Raw genomic sequence first — 26,699 nt, 5'->3', positions numbered from 1 at the left:
TTTATTCAATACTCCCAAATTTGGTACCTATACTGTATCGAAAGAGTTGAAAATGAAAATAGAGTATTAATGAATCAATTTCATTCTAGTAGGATTCCATATCCTACTTGCTGACTAAAACATAAAAATCCAAACAGGGTAGTCAATGTAAATATTAATTTTGGCAAACAGTTTGTTTCTTTTAGTTAATTTTTACTATTAAAGTAAACACATTAATGACATTAAATATCTTCTTTGTGATAAAATAATAGTAATGTTGTGGTATAGCATGATTCGTACAGTTTTTAATATTTATTATTGTAAGTAGTTACGTTTTAGGTGTGATAAAAAAATGTTACTACAGTTAAACAAACATATTTTTTAAATCTCAAATAATTATTTAGTTGGAGCTGTTGATGGCCTTAAGGCTTTCTTCTATTTGTCCTGTCCACCGTTAATATGTTAATTGCAGTGCCACTGACGTATTTTGTACTATTTTCAGCGGACATAGATTTTGAGTTATTTACCCTTGGCGAAGATGACTTCCGCTTTATCATTTTGGGTGTACTGATGTTTTGAAGTCTACCGTCATCCTAAAACAAATCAAATGTGAATATTACGAGAATGGAGAATAATTAATAATGATAGATATTATGTTTTTTTATTCAAGAGTTTGTTTTGACTGCTCTAAACAAAATGGACAAAAGATTGTGGTATTCACCTATATAATTGGTTTTAATTTGGTTTGCGAAAAATTAAATAATTGTTTGCACTTTATCAGTAGTTGCACAATAGTGTAATTAGATAACTTAAAATTATAAAATAAATCGAGATAGCTACAATTCTAAAAATAATATATTTTACTTCGAATTATAAAAAACCATGTACCTATTGGAAGTAAAGGGAACAAAAATAAATAACTGAATATTACAATGTCGAACAGTTCTCATTACTCCTTAAAAATGGGCGGTGCAACGCCCTCTTAAGGTTTTTAGACGTTAAAAATTTGTAGTCGATTATTTTAAAAGTAAATTTATATATTGTTAACAGGACCTTAAAAAACTTAATAAATAATGACTTTTTTTTTTAATTTTAAAAAAGGTAATAAATTAATATTTGTATAGAATTATCAACTCTCGGCATTCATTTTGTTAGTTCAAATTAACAAACAGACATAAACCTGTTCAGCGTCCATAAATTGTTTTAAAATTCTCTTGAGTTCCACGTTTTCGGCTTCCAACTTTTCCACTTCGGTTATCTTCTTGTATCGTACTGAAATTTTCAGTGCATGTATGTAGTTATTTTTAATACATTTTATTATTCAAGTTAATGTAAATGGGTTACAGTGTAAAATTTGGTAGTATTTTTTTATGGCTTTTTCAAATACGTCCCATAGTTGGACACGATCTTCAGGAAACGCATTTAGATATTGTTTCCAATAGTGGTTAATATCCATTTCACTCAACGTGTTCGTATTGCAATTTTTGGCTTTATTTTTCGGGCTTTGATTTGAGTTCTTGGGGTTTGTAAGGTGTATTGTTTCTTTGACTGCTTTTAAATAATCAACGTCTGTCATTAAAAGCGGATGCGTTGGATCGTCACACGGCCGAAAATTTTGAATCTCTGTGAACAAAATATGGTATTTATTTTAATGTTTAAAATAACGTCTAATAACCAGGTTTTGGCTGAAAGCATTTCGGTTTTCGATCTTTGACATTTCACGAAACTAAATTGTAAACTTCCTATCAATGATTTTGTTTGGTCTAATCTTATGCACTTACGAGAAGGTTTAGAGTCATGAGATATCTTGACCGTTGCAGAATCATTTTCGCTGGGCATTTGTTCAAAATCCGTCAATGATACAGAGACTATAATATTTTGTTAATAAAAAAAAATGTTACGTTTAATTATTGTCAAAGGTTTCAAACAGCATAAGGCAAAGTAAATGTCATACAACTTGTTAAAAAAAAAAGCTGTAGTTAAAGGAAAAGGGTGTTATAAATTAATTTATTAGTTAGGTATGTTTACTTGTCAGAACTGACTCGTCAGAATCGTAGTTAGTACGTTCAAAGGACGAACACCGCGGCTCGTGCGACCCAGCTTCTGTGTTGGTTAATGTTGATCTTAGTTTTAAAAGCTTTAATTTGTCTTTTGTGTAAATTCTGAAAAAGTAAAAATGTTTACTGTGATCGATAAAAAGTTTTCACAGCAACGTTAACTGTTGAAAAATCTTGACACTTCTAGAAATAACCGCCGAGATACTTTTCAAGACATTACAGAAAACTATGATATTCAGTTTTATAATAAGCACATAGTTGGCCATTTATTAAAGACATAAAACTACATTCAGACTTGCGCTGTATTGAATATCGATATCTTGGATTAAGTTGACTAATTAATGATCAACGACTTAGGTCGTTCCCCGAACTGTTTCTCACGCTAAACTCTTAAAGTGCCAACGTTTAAATAAATTTAGATGGAACGACGATTACTTGTTAAACACATTAGCGTTTACTGACAGAGTTTTTTCAATGTCATCTGCATGGTTTTGAGCGAACACGGCAATGTCGCCGATCAGTTGGTTTTCCGTTTGGTGTTCCCGTGTGCTTTGGTGAAGGATAAATAAAAACTAATCGTTATTTTGAAACTTGTAGGTATTGCAAAAACAAACCTATGATCGGTCGAGACCTTCCCCTCTTCCAAACACCACGCCACTGGTCCTCGGCAAACCTCACAGATCACTGACGATTTCACACGTGAAATCATTAAATTCCACGCGTACATGTTATTCAGACCACAAACTGCCATGATGTTGTAGAGAAGCGAAAGAGTTTTTTCGGTACTAGAATCAATTATTTCCATTAGTTGGTCGTCCAATAAGAATGTACAGTTTTTAAGCGTCATTTCTAAGATGAGTTTTAACAAAGCACGTTCTCTGCGACGACCGTACGGTCCCGTTGAAACGGCACTCGTGAATTCGGTTAAACAAGCTATAAAAAAAAAATCATGAATATTTTAAAAAACATACTGGGGGGTATCGACAGTAAGTTCGTAGCTACATCGAGAGCTATCTTCTAAATTTGGCCAAAAGTAGAGGTTCATTGTGATAAATAAATAATAGCTGTCACCATAATTAGGTATAACGTGCTACATTTCAGAGAGACGTACCCTTGACGTTTTCAGTTTTGGTGATAGTGTGGTTCTTGTACGAAGAAAAGTCGTCTACTTTTAAACTCTCATGTGTCGGGGGTGATTGCCATTCGACGCCCAAGTACTCTTCGTGTACAATTTGATCAATTTTCAAAATCTTTTCATAAACACAATTTTAATAATTAGTTAATCGTTATTTAATATTTCCCTTTTTTACCTATATACTCTTATCATACCCTTGCTAGCAAATCGCCAATTTGTTCCTGGGAAAAATCCCATAGCTCCCTAAAGGACTTCCCTTGAATTTCTGCAAACCTTTCTGCTTTGCTTTCATGTCGCTCAATGTCATCGTTGAGTTTCTCAATGTTTTCGCTTAGCACAGACACTTTACTTTCAAACTCGGCTTTTGTTTCTCTTGCCAGTCTTCTTTTGATCGACAACACGTCCTGTAATCTTAGAAACTTATAATTGTATGTACACAACTATCATCATTGATCTAATAGGCGACATTTTATGCTCTGATACTTGTTCATTTTCCTCCTTTGAGCTGCTTTGGCGTAAGCGATTTCTTCTTCTCTCCTTTTCAATACCTGATAGTTGTAATTAAGTTTTTCTACGTTTTCCATGCATTTCATTTTGATCAATTCAAATTCTTTTTGGATGTGCTATGGTTAACGTTTACAATGCTGATAAATAAAAATAATATTGTTCCTTAAATTATTAAAATACATTACGTGCAATTCTAAGTTAAGTTCAGCTTTTAACGTTCGAATACTCTCTTCGTTTATTTCGTACTGTTTCATTATGTTAATCTCTTTTTTGTCAACCATAGCTAACCGTTCGTCAAACGATCTCGTCTCGGCTAAAATCATCTGATTGTAAAGATCGTCCCATGCCATGTTGGCTTTGTTAATTCTTTGTTTTCTTTGTTTCTCTATAGTGCACTACAGAAGAAATTTAATACAAATTATGTCTAGTATTTATGTTTCATGTCAATTTTTTTATTGTAATACTTACTCTTATAAATTGAATATGATTATTGTATTGTTTCCTTATAAACTTTACTTGATTTTCGATTCTTTCTTGCAGAATCCGTACGTCTTCACTTTGGGCGTCTTGCTCTTGTAGAAACCTAGAATCCGACTCGGCCAAATCTTGTTTTAGCACTTTGATCATTTCATTCTTTTGTTCAATAAGGTAGAGCCCTCTTGCTAAACATACATACAATTTAATTATTGAGAAAATCTCATTTATTCACTCTCTTACTTCGTTGAACTTCTGATTGTTCATAGATTTCTAACGCGTCGTTTTTCTTTAGTATGACTGGCCATTGAGCACTGATTTCCTTAAATTTAGAGTTAGCCGCTTCTGATTCGTTTTCAACCGCTTTTAACCGTTTATCTCTTTCTAATCTGTCTGTTTCTCTGCGATTGTTTTCACGATTATCATTGGCCAGTAATACGTTTGTCACTAGTTGCGAGCATTCTTCCATGTACTCGGAAAGTTCAAATTTACTAGACTCTATTTGTTTTTGAACGCTGTCTGGTATTTCTTCGAGTTCTTTGTTAATTGTTTCATCTCCATTCCATCTAAGCAATAAACACACCACCTATTTAGATGCCAGTACTCAATGACGGACAATTTTTTCATAAGACTAGACATGCGACTAAAGTGTTTCATATTTATAAATCAACTTAGCAAAAGAAATTCATAGCCATATATTATATTTATTTTCATCGTAGTTTTGCAAAAACATATCTCAAGAGATGGACCTTTCTGAGGCACTGAGTAATTAAAGCGTAAGAGATATATAATCTTTATAACTAAATTTAGACATAGGTGATACTTAACAAAGTTATTAGAATCCGAGACATAGGATATTGAATTTTAAACTTTAGATAATTAATTTTTTATTAAAGTCATAATCATAGTGTAACGTCTGTAAAAAATGAAACAGTCATTCGATTTTGTAAAAAATATATTTTCATACTACTTTGATAAAGTGGGTTTTAATGCAATTTGAATATGTTTCTAGTGGCTGACCGACACAGCCAATAATCTTTTTTTTTCGTACACTATAAAGAAGTTTCACTTGAAAAAAAATGTATAATTTTTAATTTTTTTACAGACAAAGTATATACTTGTAATGTAACTTGAATCAGATTTACGTTATATTATTGTATAAATAACATTTTTTTAATGGCAATAAACAAAATGTTAGTAACAAATTGTAGTTTAGGTATACAACTGGGTCAACTTGGGAAATAAAAGTGTAACACTGTTTTTCATAAATTTGTATTAATGTAAACTCTCAAATTTTGCAATTCCATAGGCCATTATTAATTTTTATAAAACTGACAATAATAACAGTATTTATCAAAAACGGTTTAAAAATATTAAAAACATCAGCTGTTTTCATATTGCCAAAAATTGAACAAATTTGATTAAAATTTATTTTTTTTATTGAGAATTAGGTATCTAAAAAGTATACATCTTGGCAGTTACATTAAACAATATTAACTAGTAACAAGTAACAAGTATACATTATATTGGTTTTCTATATAGTATTAAATTAATATAGTACAATATTAAAATTTAATACTATATAATGGATTACTACATCTCCTTTAAAAGTTGTTTTTAAATATATTTTGTTATTTGTACAATCTGTTCAAGTTATTCGAACAATAAGCAAATGTATGCATACTATTATTAAAATGGGAAAAGCAGAGTGGAATGTTCTCCCAGTGGAGGTACATCAATTTTATAAGTATAATTTTAAATAGCTTTTTGCCTTATGTAACTAAACGTGTTTTTAATTTTCATGTAAACAACCAAGGCTTAAGTCTAAAAATCAATGTGACATTAATGGTGGTGAAGCTAGTTTTAAAAATAAGATTTAGAAGGTCGGCATTTAAGAAAGTAAATTACATAACCATAATATTTTTGAATTTTGAGTCTATAGTATACAATATATCTGTAAACTAATAAAAATATTTCAGAGATCAAGGGGAGCTAAAAATGTATTTACTATATTTTCGTATCTTCTTAAAAAATATAGTTACAATGTACTATACAATCTTCTTTAGTTTTTATATTTTTTTTGTTTGAATTGCATTTTGTTCTATTTTTATAGCATTTCAATTATTGTGTATTTGTTGTTATTTATGCAACCCTAAATAGTTAATTTTTCTTGGATTTCAATTTATAAAGATGTGTTTTAATTATTGTTTGTGTCTAACTTATGGTTTTTTAGTTTATTTTACTTAGGATCTCAGTGATCGAGTTTGAATTACATATAGCGCATTATTGTAAGAATCAGATTATAACTTCAATTTTTTGTTAGAAACATTAAAAAACTTATCTTATAATAAACTTTAAAATTTATTAAAAAAACTAATAAAACCAATAAAACCAGAGGACAATGTTCACGTCGACGTGTTGAAAATGTATAGACGAGGATGCACAACATAAATGTTATTACCTACTGTTTCACAAAGACCTCTATGGGTTTTAATTTTTAAATATTTTTACCAAAAATTCCGTACTCATCCCTTACTATTTTTAACTACAACGCCGAGGTGTCATAATAACCCTGTTAATAGGCCTGCCATACGAATAAATAAATACATATTAATAGGCCACAGAATGGACATTTATGTAAATGAACTAAGTACATTGTGTCACACATATTTTTATGCTGTATGTAATTTTGTTTATCTAATTTCAAGTATCATCAAAGTTGATCAATAGGTCAAAATAAAGTTTTAATGAAGTTTTCAGTTATGAATTTGTAATAAAACAAGTTTTTTAAAATTTTGGTTGTTTTGAACAATAGGCTATTTGGGATTTTACGACATCTAAAGATAGAGATTTAGTCTACCAATGTATGTAGGTTTATTAAGTTATTAATAACATTTTTAAAATTAAAAACGTTGAATATTTTAAGTAATATTAATATAGTATTTACCTGTTCTCCTCAATCGCTTTTGAGGTATTCATTGTTTTCCTAATTTTATTTTCTAACTAGTTTTTATTTGTATAAAATAGGTTATCTGATTCCTTTTTTATTTATTTATTGAAGTATTCAATTGTTATATTTTTTACCGTACCTACGCGTATTTACAATTGCAATTAAACCGGTAAAGAGCTAGAACTGTATGAAGCCCATACAGACTGTGAGTGAATCATGCAACTTACTTATTTCTCAATCATGCGATCGTCATAGTAACTCATATATAAATTGTATTGATTAAACATTAATACAAGCACATTTTAGTGGGGAACTTTTGATTATATCAGGGATATCATTTACTTTTTGAAAGGGGGAACATTCTGACCAGCTAATGTTAAATTAAACCATTCCGTTTTAATTTTGATCACATTATACAGTTGGCATTTTCTTTGATCCTTAAAATTATCTTATCATAGTCACATAAATATAAACTAAATCCTTAGTTACATTTGTTATAAAAACAAATAGTTTTGTTTAAAGTTAAATTAATAAAGTTAAACTACTAATAAATAGAAGCAAATCTAATATTTTTGTTCCGAGTTTTTTGTAGGTTGCACGAAAAAAAGATCTGCTTGAAATTTAAAACAATTAAATCATTAATATTCGAAATTATAATACAAATCTTATTATTATTTGTAATTTACATATTATAAATTATAATTATGAATCAAAATGACAATACTTTAAAGAAAGTGATTTATATTCATAGTAATATTGTTGTTCTGTTTTTAAGTAGTTTAGGTTATGTAGGGGGTCAACACTGAAAATAGTTTTGGCAAGTCTTACTACTAACGTGTTGACGCCAACTCTCGTAAGCTCAACAGTCAACTGACTGTAAAAGTCTATCAAGCCGTGACCTAGAAATGTATCCCCATGCCATTGAAATACTACAATTAATATATTACTTTATTATATTATCTTATAGTAAAATATTATTATATTATAGCTTCCTCTATTTTATATATATAAAAAAAATGTTCATTAAACATTTTCTTGAAAGTATCACTTAACAAAAGGTAGGTATCGAAATCGACACGATCGCATACCAACAACATGTAATCGTTAATAATTTATAGAAAATATAGGTACTTGGTTTCAATTTTAAAGATTTATGTCGTTCATCTAATTGATTTGTTTGCATACATGACTTGAGCGCTTTATACCTATGAAATAATAGAGGACTCAACATTAAATAAAAAAATATTTATATCACGTGAATAAACAACCCCATTATTAAGAATTATTATTTAAAAGTTGTAAAATAATTAATGGTATTGCAATTTTGAAAATGTCGTTAGACTTATAGTTTTTGAGGTCAGTAATCTATTCTAACCATTCATTCGAGTTGGACAAGATAATTTTACGTCACGATTTTGTACCTGTATACATAATTAATTAAAAGTTGTAACTTTATAATTACTCATAACGTGTAAAAACCAATAACATAAACGTGAGTTTGTTAATTTTATTTCGGAATTGGTAATTTGTAAGATTACATGAATAGTTAAATTTGATTTTTGAATGATAATTATTTTGTGTTGGATGTAATAATGATTATTAAGATCAAAATGATTCAAATTAATCTTAATTTTAATCAAATATATTTTAAATGATTATAATTCGTATTAATTGGTAGCTCTGCGACGACGATACGTCATATTAAAATAACTATTTATACTAATCGGTTTAATGTCAATAGTTATTAGCTATAAAATGTTTTTATGACGTGAATATTAAGGCTGAAACTTGGATTTGAATAAGCGAAGTATAAAGTCAAAACTCGAAATAACGAAAAAGAGTGAAAGCTGATAATTTATACCAAATTAAATGACATAAACCCAAAACCAAATACTCAAGATGTCCTCAAGAATATATCATTAATCTTCATCCTGTGATAACTAATTTATTGTTTATTGTTATTGTTATTGTTTCAGTTTTCACATTTATTTTTTTAAGCTAAAAGATTTTTAAAAATTGATCGGCATATGATTATGTATCATGACAGATGAAACATGTCGAAATATATACTCACTTTTATTGATGTGTACAGCAAACCAGTTGTTAAAACAATTTCAAAATCGCCGAATATTGGTATTGCACCATTTAACATACCTACTATACATTTAATACAATTTTAAAACTACAGGTTACTTAGGTAACAGTTCTGTAAATTCAGATAACCCTAAAGTAATTTGAGGACAAATTATTGTTGATGTGATTTATTTGGATGTTACGCTATTATAACCTTTTGTTTTAAAGAATATTAAGCGGATATTACGTCTTTTTCATCAATTTTTTCTGCTAAAAACCACTGTAGAGTGTAGACGTCATTATTAAATATATTGTAATGATACTTAATGATCGAGTAATTTCCTAACTAATGGTCGTTATTACCTCCGATCTGTAACTTTTGTGATGAAATTATTTTTTTACGTTATAAAGTGAATATAATTTTTAATTGGTCAATTACTTTAGTATATACGTGCATACTACGTACGTAGGTATTAAAATTATTAATTTTTTTTATAATATGTTGTATGTTACACTTATCTGATACGTTCAAGTGAAATGACCTAAATAATATATGTTGTATATGTTTAGGTGTATATTGAAATCACAAAATATAAATAGATCGATTAGTAATTACCAATTTTTATTTTTTATTCAATTATTACGTTGGATTATGATATTTGTAGGTCAGCGTAGATACCTCATTTTGTGGTCGAGATTCTTTTCCGCCAAAAATAAAATCTAATTCAAGTTAGTCGATGAATTAAGTATAAGTAGCCCATTTCTAAAAATAACTATCAAAACTTTTTGAAATTCTGGGAAAATAAGAAAACATTTTTAAAATAACTATACTTAGTTTTTTTCAACTATGTTTAAAATTTAAAAACTAAGCCAAGTGGAAATAATAGCATAAAGTATAGAACAATTACAATTAATTCTTTATAATTCTGTTGTACCTACCTGTAGTTGTTTAAGAAATGGATAAGCATTTTTTTCTTTTCTTCCATAAATTTTGAAAAGTGTTGATAATTTTAGTTTTGGAAATGGACTACTTATACTTAATTCATCGACTTATTTGAATCAGATTTTAATTTTGGCGGAAAACGGCCATACCCCAGTTTATATTGACAATTATTCAAGAGCTAAACAACTAGATTAAAATAAAAATTAATAATATAGGACCACGAGACATTTTTTATTTAACTGTTCTAAATAGTTACTGAGTTTTTCAGCGCTATAATTAATTTATAATAACGTGATTTCTAAAAAATACTTTTTAATTAAGATTTGTGTTATATAGTTTCCGTTAAGGTACACCATTGCATTGGCGTAATGTAGGACATTGTTTTAACAAATTATTTGATAAATCAACAATAGGTGACGTCTTTTTTTGTTCTTTATATTTGTTTTATTATAGACAAATAGCCTATTTTATAAAAAATATTTATATAACATTGTTTAGCTTTACAAAAAATTCGCCTATCAATAAAAATAAAATAAAATAATATCACATGTTGGTTGTATTTACAATTCAGACACTATTGTTATTTAATAAATAAATCGATAAATAATTATAAATATTAAATAAGATAATAATTGTAAGATTGGTCTAATAAAATGTTATTAAAATTGGACTTTATTTTCACAGTTAATGAGCTGTTGTACAAACTATGAGTGAAAATTGGTTGTACAATAATTTTGTGCGCTGCATTAGAAAATAGCGGGTTCGTGTTAGGAAATACTATACTCTGTGCTTTTGTTCGACAGTATTATTGTTTATGGTAAAAAAAAATGTCTTCAGAAATTTACGGGCATATTTGTCTTCAAATTGACACGTCGAAATCGTTATACACAGATTAGAAGTTCACGTAAACACATGATGTGTCAACCTTGGTGGAAAGATGTGATAAACACGTTCTGGTTATTTTAAAATAGAAGACATGCGTATGGGTACATCTCTCCGTGGAATGACGGTTATACGCCTTTTGACGAAAACTTGCTGTAGGTGTAGTTTTCTATTGCTCTCTCTCTCTATATATATCTTTCATAGACTAATACTAACCACAGCCATAGGTAGAATGTTACCAAACATTTTGCGTTAAGGACTTCTTTGTTTCTGACCATTCATGTGCTATTTGGGACGTACGTCGACTACCGTACTGATTGAATACAACTGCTCTTTGGATTTGAAACTTTCTTCTAATTTTTCTGTATTCTCCGTCTTGTCCTTGCTGAACAGTTTTTCTACTTGCATTAAACTTTTACCTCTAGTCTCCGGCAAGAAAACGGCGATAAAGCACGTTGCCAGACCGGCCGCGCCGGCAAATAACCACATGATTTCGTCTGTTTCCAGGGCTGTCATCAAGGCGGGAGATATTTTTACCGTGATAAATATGAAAAAATATGCTAACGACGGTACAAGACCTCCCATAAAACCACGAACTTTCAACGGGAACAGCTCTCCGATCATCATCCAAGGTAAAGGAACCATACCCAACATGCTGGCACTGACATTTGATAGGATACAAACCAACGGGATCCAACTAAAGGGTCGGTCGTCTACTTGTAGGGAGCTGTACAAAAATTCATAGGTACCACATATAGCCATCGAAATCGCCATTAGCGTTGCGGACGTCATGGCCATGGTGCGGCGATTAAGGTGTTGGATACAAATGGAACCGGTAACGCTCATTATTAACCTCAGCAGGGCAACGATAATTGAAGCTAAATTACTATCTAACGTTGAACCCGCTATTTGAAAAAAGTTTACAGCGTAGTAGAGTACTATGTAGATACCACTGGCTTCTTGCAAGAGAAAAAAACATATCAGGATCAAGAACGGTTTCCACACCGTGGGTTCCATGAAGTCTTTTAGTGTTGGCGCTGGAGTAGGTCCTGAGTTCTTGTCGGCGTGTAAAGTATCCAAGATCTCGACCAATTCTTTGTCCGCTAACGCCGATTTCCGTCTTAGCCACATTAGTGATTTGGCCGCGTCTGTTATCCGACCTTTCGACGCCAACCAAGATGGCGATTCAGGCGTTAAATTTACAGCCATGAAGCTCAAAAATGAGGTTAAAGCACATAGCACAGAGACTATCTGCCACGTCATGATCGATCCTAGTGAATAAACAATGAGGACTCCGACGGATACGAAAATTGGTCCAAACGCTGATAAGATCCCTCGGTGTTTAGCTAAGCTCACTTCAGCTACATAGACGTAACATGCCGATGACATACCTAAACAATTAATTACAGTTGTAAATAAAAACGTTTTAGATAACATTTATACTAAAAATTTGATAGATTAATGCTGGTGAATTTCAGGTATCCTCGTTGCTAGTTAACTTTTTTTTAAAGAGGAAACAAAAATTAAAAAAACAATTGTTTTGCATTTCATTAATGAGAATAACAGGCTATGCATAACCTTGACAAACGTAAAAATATAAAAATGACTGATCACTTATAACAAATTTGTTTACTGCGGTGGACTTACCGATAGCAACTCCTGAGATAAATCGTCCTAAACATAAAACTGTTATGTTTGTCGATAATCCAATTATGGTCCAGCCAATTAGGAACGGTATGGATGTCAACTGAACTGTCGTTTTTCTTCCTAGTGTCTGCATGAAAAATCCTGACATTAGAGCTCCCATTGGATTTGAAATAACTCCTAGGCTAGCTGTAAAAGACAATTTTTCTTTTACTTATTTATTATTAAATGATACATTTTTTTTAAAATTAATTAAGTGAAAAGAACCTAGATTTTGTTATTACTGTATAATATAAACCAAAACAAAAGTAATTATTGGTTTTTGTTAATGATTTATCCCCGGGTTTTGCTTTAGAGACAGTGAAATTGTTAAAAGTTTATTACCAGCTCGTACAAGGTAATAAATATTAAAATAGTGTACAATTTAAAATGCAAAATTGAAACAAACGTTAAAATTATTTTAAGTTTTTACTTTTTGTGAGCATTTTTTTTTTTGCGACATGAATAAAAAATAAATAAACAAATAAATGTTTTAATAGGTCGCTAATTTGTTTGTATTAACTTTCTTTAGTCGTGCATTAGAGAAATGATACTCTCTGAAAATGGTAACTAAAAATCATTGGAATTTTAATGTACTGAAAAGTGAAGAACAATTTGTCGAAAATATCATGTAACCAAAGAAATAGGAAAATACGAACTATATAGTACCATCTTATTTCCTCAGACTGAGGTTATAAATAAGTATAGAGTAGTAAAGTTGTTGTCTAAAACTAAGTGGTTTACGTTCAATAAAAACAAATTATCATTTTTACCTTTTAGAATTTTAGTTGACAGTCGGAACAATAATTCATTTTTATCAATGTGTTCGGTTTAAAATTTATTGTTTTTTAGGAATGCGATATAGTAAAATAGTTTAACGATTTTGACTACCTGTCTTTATGTCCCATCATGTATTATACTCATTTGGTGGAAAATGTTGATAAGTTTTTATTCTTTAGTAGAATAATATATTCATATATTTTTTTTAAATTTATTGATTAGTGGGTTAAGATTTTAGTGTTATATCTAATAGGACGTATCACGAATATATAATGAAACAATACTTAAAATAATTAAATACTATTAAACAATACTTTAAAATGGGTATATGAAAACATAATCAAACGGTGTTTGTGTTTAAAACATCCCAATATAACAAACTGATGCAAGAATTTCTTAAAATGGGATTGATTATTATGAGAAACGTAATTAACGATAGTGGTGCAATGATTCGTGGCACGTGGTGCGAGTTATATAAGCAATTTTACACATTAACCTATTATATATTCAGGCTATCATTGTTTCCTCGATTGTACTGAACACTTTAGTTTTAAGATGCAATATTTGTAGACACATTGTGTAAAACACAAAACAAATCTCTCAAAGTACTGTCCTCATAATTTAGTCATATTTATTTATAATTTATAATATTATCATAAATTGGGTAAATAATCGGGTATAAAGTAGTTAAACAAATTGACTAAAAATGGTTAAACAAATTATTATAGTTAAAAAAATATATTAAATATATTCAAAATAGTAGATGTATTACTAATTTTAGGTAGATAAATTTAAAATCAATTTGAAAAATATCTATATGACCTTAAATAGTTACCGGAAAGTGTACCTATCTATTATTAAAGGTAATTGAGTTCATATAGATAATTATTAGGTTTTGAAAAATACAGTTTATGTTTATAGTTTACCATTAAAAAAAAACAATTATCTTTAAACTGGTAATTGTATAAAAAAAATGTGTAGAATTTAATCTATTGTATGGAACCTTCAATTTGTAAGTTATTCCATCGTTTGATATCGGTTGTTTCAGTATAAGAAATTCGGTAGATTTCACGCTAAAAGCAATTGCAAAAATTGGTTCATGTGATAGGATAGATTTTCTGTGCCACTCAAACTGTTCGTTGATTAGATTTATCTAATCGACCATGAATAGTGTCATAGATTAAGTGTATGTATTTATGAGAATAATGTTGTTTGATAATTTATTTCAATTAAAGTTTTCAAAGGTGTTCCTGGCGTTTTTGATTTTGTAATACCTACAACATAATTTATCACGACCCAATTTCTAGATTATTTAAATTTGATTTAATGCGTTAAACCTAAAATTAATTAATGTCTGTACGTTATAATTATTTAGGGCCATTCTGATATTCTAGGTTTCATAGCTTTAGGCCGTTGTAAGATTGAAAAATCGTTTCCAATTAGCTCCCCCGCAACTGCGGTGGTCTAAACACTATAGTCAATAGACGAATCAATCATGTGTCATTTAGGCCAGTAATTGCGTGCTAATACAGACAGGAACTTTCATATTTTTTCTTCACCATTTTGCAGTTTTATATTTATTGCGCGCGATTGTTATCGAACGTTTATACTGGATAACCTTGACCGCAACCTGGAGACACCTCGAACCCATAGTAGATAATGACATTGCTCTTAATGATTGGAATTATTATGGTTTGTGGCTGGAGCGAAAGTAAATCATACGGCACACGTGTTAGATAATACAATCTGTTAATACGCAGATCAGTACCAGAAAAACGTTTCCTCGTTGAATTACAGTTTCGTGGGAGGTATTTCTTAATAATTATACTTGAAACATGTACTTAATACAGCATATGAGTTTTACATTTTACACGTCATATTATGTATGGTTAAGTTGTTGTTCGTGGTGAGGTCGGATACCAGCATTTTTGTTTTGGATTATGCATAGAATGGACGTTTCATCGAACGACGGTTAAGTTAAAAATAGTACTATCTATAAGTTACCTATCCACGATGCTTCTGTGTTGTTGACCAGTATCGAGCTGCTGGAGTCGAGGAGTTGCGGTAAAAGTACTGCTGAGAACCCCTGGCACATGCCTACGGAAATTGAATTGACATGGGTAGCGACGGCGGACATAATCTGCAAAACGAAAGCATATATCATATTTATTATACGCATACATTATTATTATTATAAGCAAGACGAATTGCTCAGTTTTTTTGTACTAATCTGGTTATAAAAGACCAAAAAGCAAGAGCGAAGACTTGATTTCAATTAAATTGCCGGCGTGGTTTATGAACTCTGTCCGCGTGGGGTTCATTGAAGGACGATCTGACACAATGTTACATTAAAATTTAAAAACTAAGTGTATTTCCTTTTAGTACGCCTTGAACCTTGGTGATTTACAACTCAATCAGCTACCAAGACTTTTTGACGACTTGACGTACAAAAACACCGTGATTGATTGAGTCATGGGCCATTTTATGTACAAAACAATATCAGGTACGTTACCCAACATGATTCATCTGCGGTGCATCCATAATTCACTCAATATCTAAATCTTCAATTTTGTTGTAGATGAAAAACAACATCTTTAAAGTACATAGGAATTTTTTATAAAACTGCAGTTGGCTATAGAGGTGTAGGTACAAGTGGCTGAAACAACCGCTAAAATTGTTGCTATACAAATTTAAGTATAATTACTATTGTTATTTAAAATCTGATTTTCGATCATAGGAGTGTAAATATTACCTACTGACATTTGTTAATTGTTATTTAACATTAAAAGATAATTATTTCAGGTTAACGTATTGTAAAACATTCTACTCATGTCAATTTTTCTATTAAAAACGAATTTTTATCTACACTAATTAGTGATTACTAATAATTTACGAAAAACTCGTTAATTAATAATTGAGTGGTTAGCGTGTATGACGGCAAAATGTAATAAACTAAATTAAACTTGTTAGTGTGATATATACTGAAAACGTAACAAAAGTATTTAACGTAAGATGTGATCATAATTAATCAACCAATTTTATATCATTCATTTCTTAAGATTAAATAATTTATCGTTTATTACAATAGTTTTTGGTAATACATTTCTTGACATTATAATAAGTTCCTTTATACTAAATACTTTAAAGATAATACTTCAATGAATATTGTTTACTTATTAATAGCAGCATTTAAATTATTTGAAATCAATCGAAACTTACTACTAACGTAATATGTGGTTAAAAATTGGTTATTTTTAATGACCAATGCAATGTGCAGATTGGTTGTTTAAAACTAATTGTCAAACAGACATCAGTCATTACATATGCACGATCAAAAGTATAACAAAGTTTTATTTTTAGACGCCATTTAAAAAGACGATTTGTAAAAGAATTATAATAATATACCTGATGGTGCGGGGTACACTGAAACGCTTATTCTTTGTCACATAATTTAAGAGACTATGTTTATTAAAAAAGTCTACGGAGGTTAAAAATCTCAAATAAAAATTAGGCCACGGTCATCATTAGAAAATAAAGTTTATTCTTATTATCCTACGCAAAAACGGGAACATGTGATTTTAATTTAGCAATTGTAAAATTTAAAAATGTTTGAAAACTAAGGTCATCTCTTTGGCTATTTTAATGAGATAATTGATTATCGCTTAAAAACGTAACATATTTCTTGGTTTTTGTTTTACAATTTGTTGATTTGATTGAATTGAATATTTTTAAATCCAATTTTTAAATAATTATACCTCCGAGTTTAATATATACATATATATTTTTAGTTCCTAATTATGCAATGTTTATATGTTCGTATTTTATTTAATAGCGTTTAATTAATTTATGTGTTGGTATTAAATATAAATATAAATAATTTCCTCTTTCCTTCTGAATATTTTATTATGAAATTGGTGATAATACGATATCAAGCAATCTTACTATATTGTAAATAACTTCAATGACAGTAACTTAATATTATAATAATCCCATAAAAATTCAATGGGGAATAATTGTTTCAAGTATAATTATTATGTATTAGTATGCCATTGTCTGTACGAAAATAACGTTATTTTTTCTTTCCTAATGATTGTACTTTATTGCTCGTAAACATAAAACATTTATGTTATAATCTGGGAATATGTGACGTTTGCAAGTAAATAACATTTTTACATCCGACTCATTTGTTTTTGTCGATCGTTACAATTCTTTCGAGCTAAGACTTAAAATTGTATTTTTAAATCGCCTAAAGTATTCTTGAAGGATAAACCTACGCAAAAAAAAATGTACAAGGACGCAACAAGAACGTGTCTTAGCACTTATCGCGTGCAGATTATTTCATTTAGAGTTAAGACCCTACCGGTCACACGTACGTCAAAATTCAAACTTAAAATCCAAATTACTCAAAACGAGCGAATTGCGATAGAAATCGTGTAAGCGTGGATTTTGGTATGTGACCTTTTCACTTGCCTACCTAATCATAATATTTGTGCAGCTCATGCCTCATGTTGTAGTTATCTAAGAATTTTCACGACATAAGGCAAACTTAACATTAATCCTGTATCAAATTCTAAATAACACGCCAGACAAAACACAAATAACCTATAGGCCTGTAGGTTAGGTGCGTATGCAGGGGTCAAGTCAATGCTGTTTGATTATGAGCCGTATCCAGAGTAAATTAAATATGTACCATAATATGACACTATGTAAAGTTCTATAAAATAGGTCGGTAATTCCTGTTGAGATGATGCTGCGTACTACGTTAGATGATACTGTTTTGATGCCCCTTCATTCTCGATAACGCGACGTTAGATAATACCTATATAAATTGTCTACAATTGCATTTCGACCCAAAATAGCATGTCATACAACCCGTAACTTTCTTTTAATATAATATGATGTTATTTATACATTAGGTATGATGCATGATGAAATGACACAGTGTTTCTTTGACATCGTTATTTTTCAATTTGAGTGCAAATAAGTGGCACTTAGGTAGCAATTGAAATTAATAGTATACCACAAAATTGCGATTTTCAGACAAAATCCGAAGTGTCGTATATTAAAATTAAACGAAAAAATCATTGAGCTACATATACATGATCTCGATGAAATATAAAATATTATAAACATATATTGTGACAACAAAATTGCGTTTATAACATGTAATTACATATATTTATTTTATTGTTACATTATAATAATATTAAATTTTCGTTATTAATAAATTAGCAAGATAAGTATACTAAATTTACAAATATTGCGCGGTTATCAAGTGTTACACAGTAAACAATAACTTTTTTTTAGATATTAAAATTATACTTATTTTTAATACTGATATAATATTCTCGTGTTTATAAAACACCTCTAATCAATAAAGTGATCATTATTATGAATCGTACGTCATGTATTTGTATTGAATTTATATTGAATGATAAGTTGTAATAATATATATATCGTTATGTATAAAATTTTTCTGTGCGTGTGTAAGTATGCAAACTCCTTCTAAACGGCTGGACAGATTTTTATGACGTTTGTGTGCGCGATTAAGTTGATTCGAGAAAGGTTTAGATTCACAATTTGATCCGATAGAACAATTTGCAAAACATTATTATAGACAGACAATTAACCCTAATCGTATCCACCCTTATACTAAAAATACAATTTTAAGCATATTATTGTCTTTATAATGATTTTACTGATATTTGTATTTCTACCATCTACAGATTCATACCGAAGTGTTTATTTGAAAGTTATTTTATCACTTTCAGTCAATAAATCCTGTGGACCTGTGACTTTCCTGGCCTCAATATGCTCCGTCCCCACTATGCCTCAAGTCTGGATCCCAGTGAGATATGTTTTTAAAAATATTTTTATTGTGTTAAAAGATATCAGTCATCAGTTCTATTCCCTGTTTTGTGGCACTACTGGTCAGCCATATTTGTGAGGCTTAGAAATGATAATCGGAATCGGTAGTTAAGAAACCCTAAAATGGTTATTTATTATGGGGTGAATTATCGGAAATATATGATAAGTAATTGATTCAAATAGATTTTGATCATGATTCATATCAGGCACTTTATAATAATTTTTCTCTTTTCCAATTTTTAATCATACTTGTAGTTTTGGTGGTGAAAAATTACATTAATGGGAAAACAGTAATGACTCGTAGAAAAATATGATTTAATATTATATTTTTTTTTAAAGAATACTTCTCAAAGGCCGCGTAGACCTCTAATATTTAAATTCCCCAAAATATCTAAAACATTAGAATTAAAAAATTATATTATTATAATATAGAAGTATACTTTTTAGATACAGAGGATTTATCCCGACCTCTGAATAAAAATATCAACACTGCAATATAGTTAATAATTATTTTGCATTTTTAGCTACTTTAACTGGCTCGAATATAGTTATACCAAAAATCGGTTATTACAGTTGGCACTTGGCGTTAATCAGCAGTCATTCGATGGAAAAAATATTGCCTATTACCAGGGTACCAGTTCACTTGAGATATTGTTTAAGTGCTGTAAATGTTTAAAGATATTTTTATTTAATAACCCGTAAATCTAATCATAGGTACATTTTAAAAAGATTAACTTACTGTACGCCGATATGTTTTCGTATTTTATTGGTTTCTTAATTTTATAATTCAGACGAAATACCATTTAGGTAATTGCAAATTACCAAATTAATAATGCAATTTCATTTCGAACGCATTCAATAATTACCTACTCTATATGCTAGAGAATAAAGCTTATCAAAGTTGTAACAAACACTGCTGTATGATTAGAAATACTATTGTATAATTCGAATACACTATAGTAGAATATTCGAGTGTTTGTATGTTAAATTTTAAAATAGTAACATCTAGCAAACATAGAGCTTTTTTAAGTTTGCCTTTGACAGCGTAAATAATTAAATTTGTACGTATTTTATTGAAATACACACTGAGCCAGATTTATTATAATATGGTAGTGTAAATATAATGATGTAATCTGGCATCTGCCCATTATGTTTCAATTGAATCTGTTATTTGAAATGTATTGTGTTTGTATTGGTTAATCTACTATATATATATATATATATATATATAATTTTAGATATAAACACTGATATTCGTTGTATGCTTGTAAGTAGGTTTCATACGAAGACACGCGAAGAAATACGATAAATAAATTTTAGGAATTATAATTCTTTATTATTACTTTTAAGTTATTGATATGTCGTTATTTATAAAACTAGTACATTAGCAATTAGCACGTGTGTACTTTTGATATGCTAAATTCGTAATCGTTGTTGTTGTGAATTATTATACAGTGTATTTTTTAAAATATGGTTATTTATTATTGTTAATTACTTAACTAATTGGCCCTTTTTACAGTTTTCGAAAGTAATTGTATACTTAACTGTGCAATTGTTTATAGATTAAAATGGTAACGACTAATACATTTTTTTAATGGCGAATTGTGAGTTTTCAATGAAACTTTTTGAACGGTTGATTTGCGGAAAATGTGAATTATTATGATAAATACTCTATACTATATGAAGGCCACGGGAAAAAAGAATGCCAGTATTTACAAATTTTCAGCGTTGTAATTTTTCAAGTTGCAGAGCTCAAATAGTCTTAGTAATAAGGGAAATACAACACAACCATAATATTATAATGATTGTAACAAAGTTTAAATGAAAAGTCAAATTTCCTTTTTTTAAACTTAAACTAGAAAAATTGACTATGGAAGTTTTTCTACGCAGCCCTTTACACACTAGTAACTCATTAAGATTAAACCTTATAAAACCCTATGTAATGTTTTGATCTAGTATTATGTAATACGTTGAATCGTTGGTCACATTCTAAATGATTTTTACATTTTTACAATCATGATAATGGTCTTGTTTTTGAAATAAAAATAGAAGTCGTTAATTATTTTATAGTAGAATAGCACACGTGAAAAAGTTTGATTTTTCTAATAAAAACGTATAAAACGATTTACACAATATACGATTAAATTTCCTCCTGTTTGGCGAGATTGAAAAGAGATTGTTTGTAGAAAATGACATTTTAAAATTTCATTTTCTAAGACTTGATCCAAAATCCTTTCTGGTCTTCCATCGCGACCTCTCTCACGGCTAGTACGTATTATAACACAGGCACAACAAGTGTATTCTATACTTTGAACATTTTTAATCTAACAATAATTCAAAGTTTACCGAAAATAAAATTTTTAGCCGCCGAGGCAGCCGAAAAAGCCGGATAAGTGGAATTATGGTCAATAGTATGTTCACTCACCGCTCTGCCGCATCCCCATTCCCAGGTGTTCCATAATGTCTTGAAGGAATGTTTCATCGCACGGCGGGCTTTGCGGTGCCGGCGAGTGGTTCGACGGCACTTGTTGGTCGCATGGGCGAACGAGGGTTGCCGCCGGCAGGGAAGACTGCCGGTCGGGGAACGAGTAGGGATAGTTTGCACGCAAAACTGCGAGAGAGGGTCTCTCTGCGAAGTCGAAGAGTTCGGTTTTCTTTACACGAAATCCGGCAAAAAAGAACGAGTTTTTTTTTCACGTCTGTCAGCGGGTTATCTAAACAGTTATTATTGTTGTCGTTGGTAACACACAGACGAGCTGGACGTACGCGCGAGGATTAGCGAAACGGCGAGACCGGAGTTTGATGGTTTGCAGAACGTGATGCTGACTGTGTGTTGTCAGCGAATATCGCGTGCCCGGTCGGTCGGTTAGGCGACTACGGCGGCAGCGGTACTCCTACTACTTTCGCCCGGCGATCCACGTATGGCGGGCGACAACCGGGTCCAACGGCCGACAGCTGGGGAAAGATGTACTGTACACATATTTTGTATTGTTTAAAAATAATAATCGTTATTCGCTATCGCCGTGTTATCAACATTGCGTTATCGTGTAGTATACCAAAGCCGAAGACAAAAAAAAAAACAACAACAAAAAACGGCCGTAAAACAATCGTTTCGATGCTTGGCGATCATCACTCGCTCCTGGTACGGTGTACCGCAGAGCCTCTGATTGCCGCCGAAGGTTATCCGCAACGCAATAATAATTGTCTCCACACACACGGACGTACATGACCCGTTGTTACCACAGCATCGCCTCGTGAAAATTCCACCGGTCGAACCAGGTTTTGGGGGTGCGTTTTAAAAGCAACGGTATTTTGCGTCAGATAAACCGTCATGTATGCGGATTTACTAGGGGCGACTGTGTAGGACAATGCCTAAGCCCATCCGACATGCCGAGGACTGATTCTTGTATTCTACATTTTTTTGGTTCACTGTAAAATTGTAATTACATTACAGCGGTTGGCCACGTTGAATGAAAGTGTGAGGGGCAAAATCCCTCACGACTCATATTGAAGAGCAGTTACGTCGATACAAGCCACATGATGGTAACGACCTACCCTATCGTTTTGGAAATATTGTGATTTAGTATGCGTGTCAACCATAATGGTTCCAAACAACCTGGGCTTAATAGGTGAGGCGAGGCACCACGGCTTGGAGACACCATAAAATATTGTCAGTCAGGACAAACACAACTTTTATTTTATTCTATGTGGATTTAAGAAGATTTGTCTGCCTTACGGCGTTTTACATTTTTTTGCCTACAGTTTTATACTACCATAGTGTCATTTTAGCAAAGTACCTTAGAAGATGCTATGATCGGCGGTCATCCGGTCCACCGCCCATAATGCTACTTGTGCAGATGTGTGTAGATGGGACTCAAAATCCGAATTTCTCAAGTATCCTAATTTGATAATTTTTTTCAATAGTAATTAAAATATTTAATTAATTTCCTATGCTCCACAAAGAGGTTTTTAGCGTTTATACGTTTGATATGATACACATTTTGATTACTACATGTTTCTTATTGGTTTATTTGTTACGTTTATCGTTCGTGATTTTTTCTCACTTAACCATATAATTTATATAAATTGTCATCAGTCCAGTTTAATTGCGAAATTATTTTCCAATAAAAAAATGTATTTGAAACTGATTGAAAATATAGCAAATTACTAAGGTTTAGTAACACTCAAAAAGTACGATTTTTTTACCAGTGCAACCGGATTAAGACGGACCCTGAATAATCCGAAAAACTGGACAAAACGGAATTTGTTTCTAAACATTTGTTATTACAAATCATTGAATCGTATTTTATACAGTTAACAAAATATTTTAATTGTGTTAGTTCAAGTAAACACAGTTTTATTAAATTTGGTGTACAATTAATAGATATGTACTTTTTAATATAGAATAACTTTGTATCGTGTAGTTTGTATAAAAGGCAAAAAAAAAAATAAATAAATAAGTCCATCAAAAAATAATGTATATTAATTTAAACGCATTAATTCTATAATTGGTATATTTTTGTACTATCAAATCAAAACTATTTGCGAGCTGTGTCTTGTGAGTTGGTATAAGTATATATTTTTACATGCTTTAACAGGTACGTACGTACGTTTGTACGAGTATTTTTTGTACGATATTAATTTAACCCACTTTCCGATGTCGTATAGGGCTGAAACTTGGCACAAACACTCATCTTAGATTCTTATTGGTACTCGGACATCCAGGTCGCCCTCCACTGGGTCAAATGTGGGGGTCATTTAACTAAAATTTAATTTTTTTCCAAATCTTCCAAAATGAATTTAGTAATCTATTCAGCAATTATCAAATACCTTTAATAAGACTAAAAAGTAAAAAAATAGAAATAAATTAATTAAAAAAAAACTTTTTAAAAACATGCTTTTCTAAAAAAAAAAAAAATAGTAAAAAGTGAACTAAAAAGTAAAAAATAAATTTATTACATGAACATTTTACCAATCAACTGTAGCATATTTTATTTAAAATGTCAATTACTTTGAAAACAACCGAAAATTAACTTCAATTTTAAATAATGTTAAACATCTTTAATTTTTAAAAAAAAAGAAAAGCATGGGCTCTAGTCAACAAAGTCCCTAATAAATTTATCAGATAATGTTTTATATTGTAAGTTTTTTTGTAATTTAAATTTAGTTTAATATTTGTGTGTGACACATACATTTCAAGTCCAAATTCATTGAGTTAAGTATTATGAAATGTATGTGTCACACACAAATATTAAACTAAATTTAAACCAAACCTAAACATCTTAAAACTAAAAACACAAATCTGTTGCTAACCTAACAACGAAATCAATCGCAATATGAAGATCTAAGAATAAACATAAAAGGTACACAAAATCTTCATTCACAAAAATGGTAGACATTGCACGAAATAAAACCTGCCGTTTATTCAAGGGCCTGCCTAAAAAAATGGCCTGTAGAGAAATTATAGATTCTTTTGAGAATAGCCTTGCCCTCCATCAGAAGATCAACCATAAATATAGGTATTCAACATCCAACGTTACGGGTTTTTAATAGGTAGGATTGATACCTAGCACAATGATAGTAGCTAATCAGCGCCGCAAAGTTTCTACACTTAACACGCAAAAACAAACAAAGTTAAAATTGATAGAGGACTACTTTCGTAAAATCTTTTGACAGGCTAATGACCTCGAGTGACCCTTTAACGAAAAATCTGAGCACACTGGCCCCGAACCCTTTAATCTACTCCTCGAATTGATTGTATATTCCATAAATATCATTTCAGCTGATACATAACCTGACTAGGATAGAATACTCATCCGTCTCAGTTTAGACAGACAACAGCAGCTCTAGAAATATAAGTCCTATGGTGTGACCTATGGGACTAGACCGGTCGAGGCTGGAGGAACGGCCTTATCACTACTATTCTCATACTACAAAGGAAATGGCCTAGTTATTAAAGAGCTATGAAAGCTATGCTTATTGGTCCTAAAATGAGTACACCGGTTTTAAAGTGAAAAGATAAAAAAAAAAGAAATAAGGCCCACTTTACTGCCACGGCCACACTATGTAATATGAGTCGACATGAGTCGAATATAATGTTTAAATATAATTTGGCTCTAAATTTAAACATATTATAATTTAAAATTTAAAAAAATTATTTTAAATATATTTTTTAGCACTTTCAATTTAATTAATCATTAATAATATAATAAGTATGGACACACTAATTATAAAACAAGTAATTTGTAAGTCGATTATATAACAATATGATGATCTCATAAATGATAAAATTATAATAAATTTCTAGTTATATTTTCAAGTTTAAAAATTAAATTTCAAGGCTTTTCTTTTAATACAACGTACTACTCTTACGTGTTTGTTAAATTGGTCGTAAAAGTATAATTATTAATGTAGTTTTATTATCATTATTTTTTGTAAAATAGGCAATCATAATTATCCGTAGTAACAATACTCTTGTCTGTTACATAACCGTTATAATTGATGTAATAATTTTTAACAATTACAAAGTATAAATAAGTACCTACTTTAAAGTTATTTTTTGTAAGTGCCTATATAAAGTGCCTCTCCCTTCAAATTGTACCTATGCTGAGTGTAACTTAACTACCCTCAAAATATTGAAATATTCTTTAGAACACCTAAATCTACAGTGAATCAACTAAAGTAAAAACATAACATCTAAAATATTTAAAAAAAAAATATTTGGAAATACTATGTAAGCAGATTGGTGCAGTGTTAGCTGACCATAAAAGCCTCCAAATAGGTAGATATCAATTTCGTGATAACTGAATTACCTAAATAATAAAAAATTGGATTTTGTCCGATGAAAGAATATTTTTAGTTTTTGGACTATAACAAATTATGTAATCAAAAATCTAAATAGGAGGTGTTAATGCGTTGCCACCATGAGTTTATATGTATATGTTGTTTTATCCCTACCCATTATATTTGAGTACGATTAGTTAATTTTCAATACATCTTACAAAACTGAAAACAATAGAATAATTTGCATAGAATTTAATTATTAGCTAAATACCGATGGAATATTTTTCTTAAAAATAAACTAATCGAAAATAATCTTTTTACAGAATGCGTCTTTTAGAATTACCAATGCAATAATTCGAAAGAAATTTTACTTTTTGGTTTTACAGTTTCTATTACATTAATATGTGGGTTATTGAAGTGTTGTTGGTCGGAACTTGGTCGGACACCAGCTATAATTTGTAACAATAGGTTTCTTGTGTTTTTTTTTTTAAATTGTTAAATCAAGTGGAACATAAGAAATGATTAGTATCGGAATTATATCGGATTGATGACTATTATTTAGAATAAGTTCAATAAGCAGACGCG

General features: G+C 30.2%; 2 protein-coding genes across 2 annotated transcripts; both read right to left on the bottom strand.

The window, feature by feature from the left end:
* Positions 1 to 242: 242 nt before the first annotated feature.
* LOC126836011 (dynein regulatory complex protein 1) lies at positions 243 to 7,198 on the bottom strand. Its single transcript, XM_050568952.1, has 14 exons — positions 7,100 to 7,198; positions 4,396 to 4,718; positions 4,147 to 4,340; positions 3,864 to 4,073; positions 3,655 to 3,794; positions 3,366 to 3,582; positions 3,148 to 3,286; positions 2,651 to 2,969; positions 2,472 to 2,585; positions 2,008 to 2,141; positions 1,761 to 1,847; positions 1,324 to 1,602; positions 1,160 to 1,251; positions 243 to 572 (listed from the first exon to the last, which is right to left on the bottom strand). The coding sequence occupies exons 1-14, from the start codon at positions 7,129 to 7,131 to the stop codon at positions 402 to 404; spliced, it is 2,451 nt and encodes an 816-aa protein (XP_050424909.1). The 5' UTR covers positions 7,132 to 7,198; the 3' UTR covers positions 243 to 401.
* Positions 7,199 to 10,645: 3,447 nt separating this feature from the next.
* On the bottom strand, positions 10,646 to 21,938 carry LOC126835182 (facilitated trehalose transporter Tret1-like). Its single transcript, XM_050567538.1, has 4 exons — positions 21,757 to 21,938; positions 15,468 to 15,603; positions 12,648 to 12,833; positions 10,646 to 12,391 (listed from the first exon to the last, which is right to left on the bottom strand). The coding sequence occupies exons 1-4, from the start codon at positions 21,811 to 21,813 to the stop codon at positions 11,286 to 11,288; spliced, it is 1,485 nt and encodes a 494-aa protein (XP_050423495.1). The 5' UTR covers positions 21,814 to 21,938; the 3' UTR covers positions 10,646 to 11,285.
* Between the last annotated feature and the right edge of the window lie 4,761 nt (positions 21,939 to 26,699).

Source organism: Adelges cooleyi, unplaced genomic scaffold, assembly GCF_023614345.1.
Source record: "Adelges cooleyi isolate 19-005CV unplaced genomic scaffold, UGA_ACOO_1.1 ACOO_flye_CR_arks_rails_tigmint_CR_PRNA_23, whole genome shotgun sequence".
Classification (NCBI taxonomy): domain Eukaryota; kingdom Metazoa; phylum Arthropoda; class Insecta; order Hemiptera; family Adelgidae; genus Adelges; species Adelges cooleyi.
This window is presented reverse-complemented; position numbering and strand designations above follow the sequence as displayed.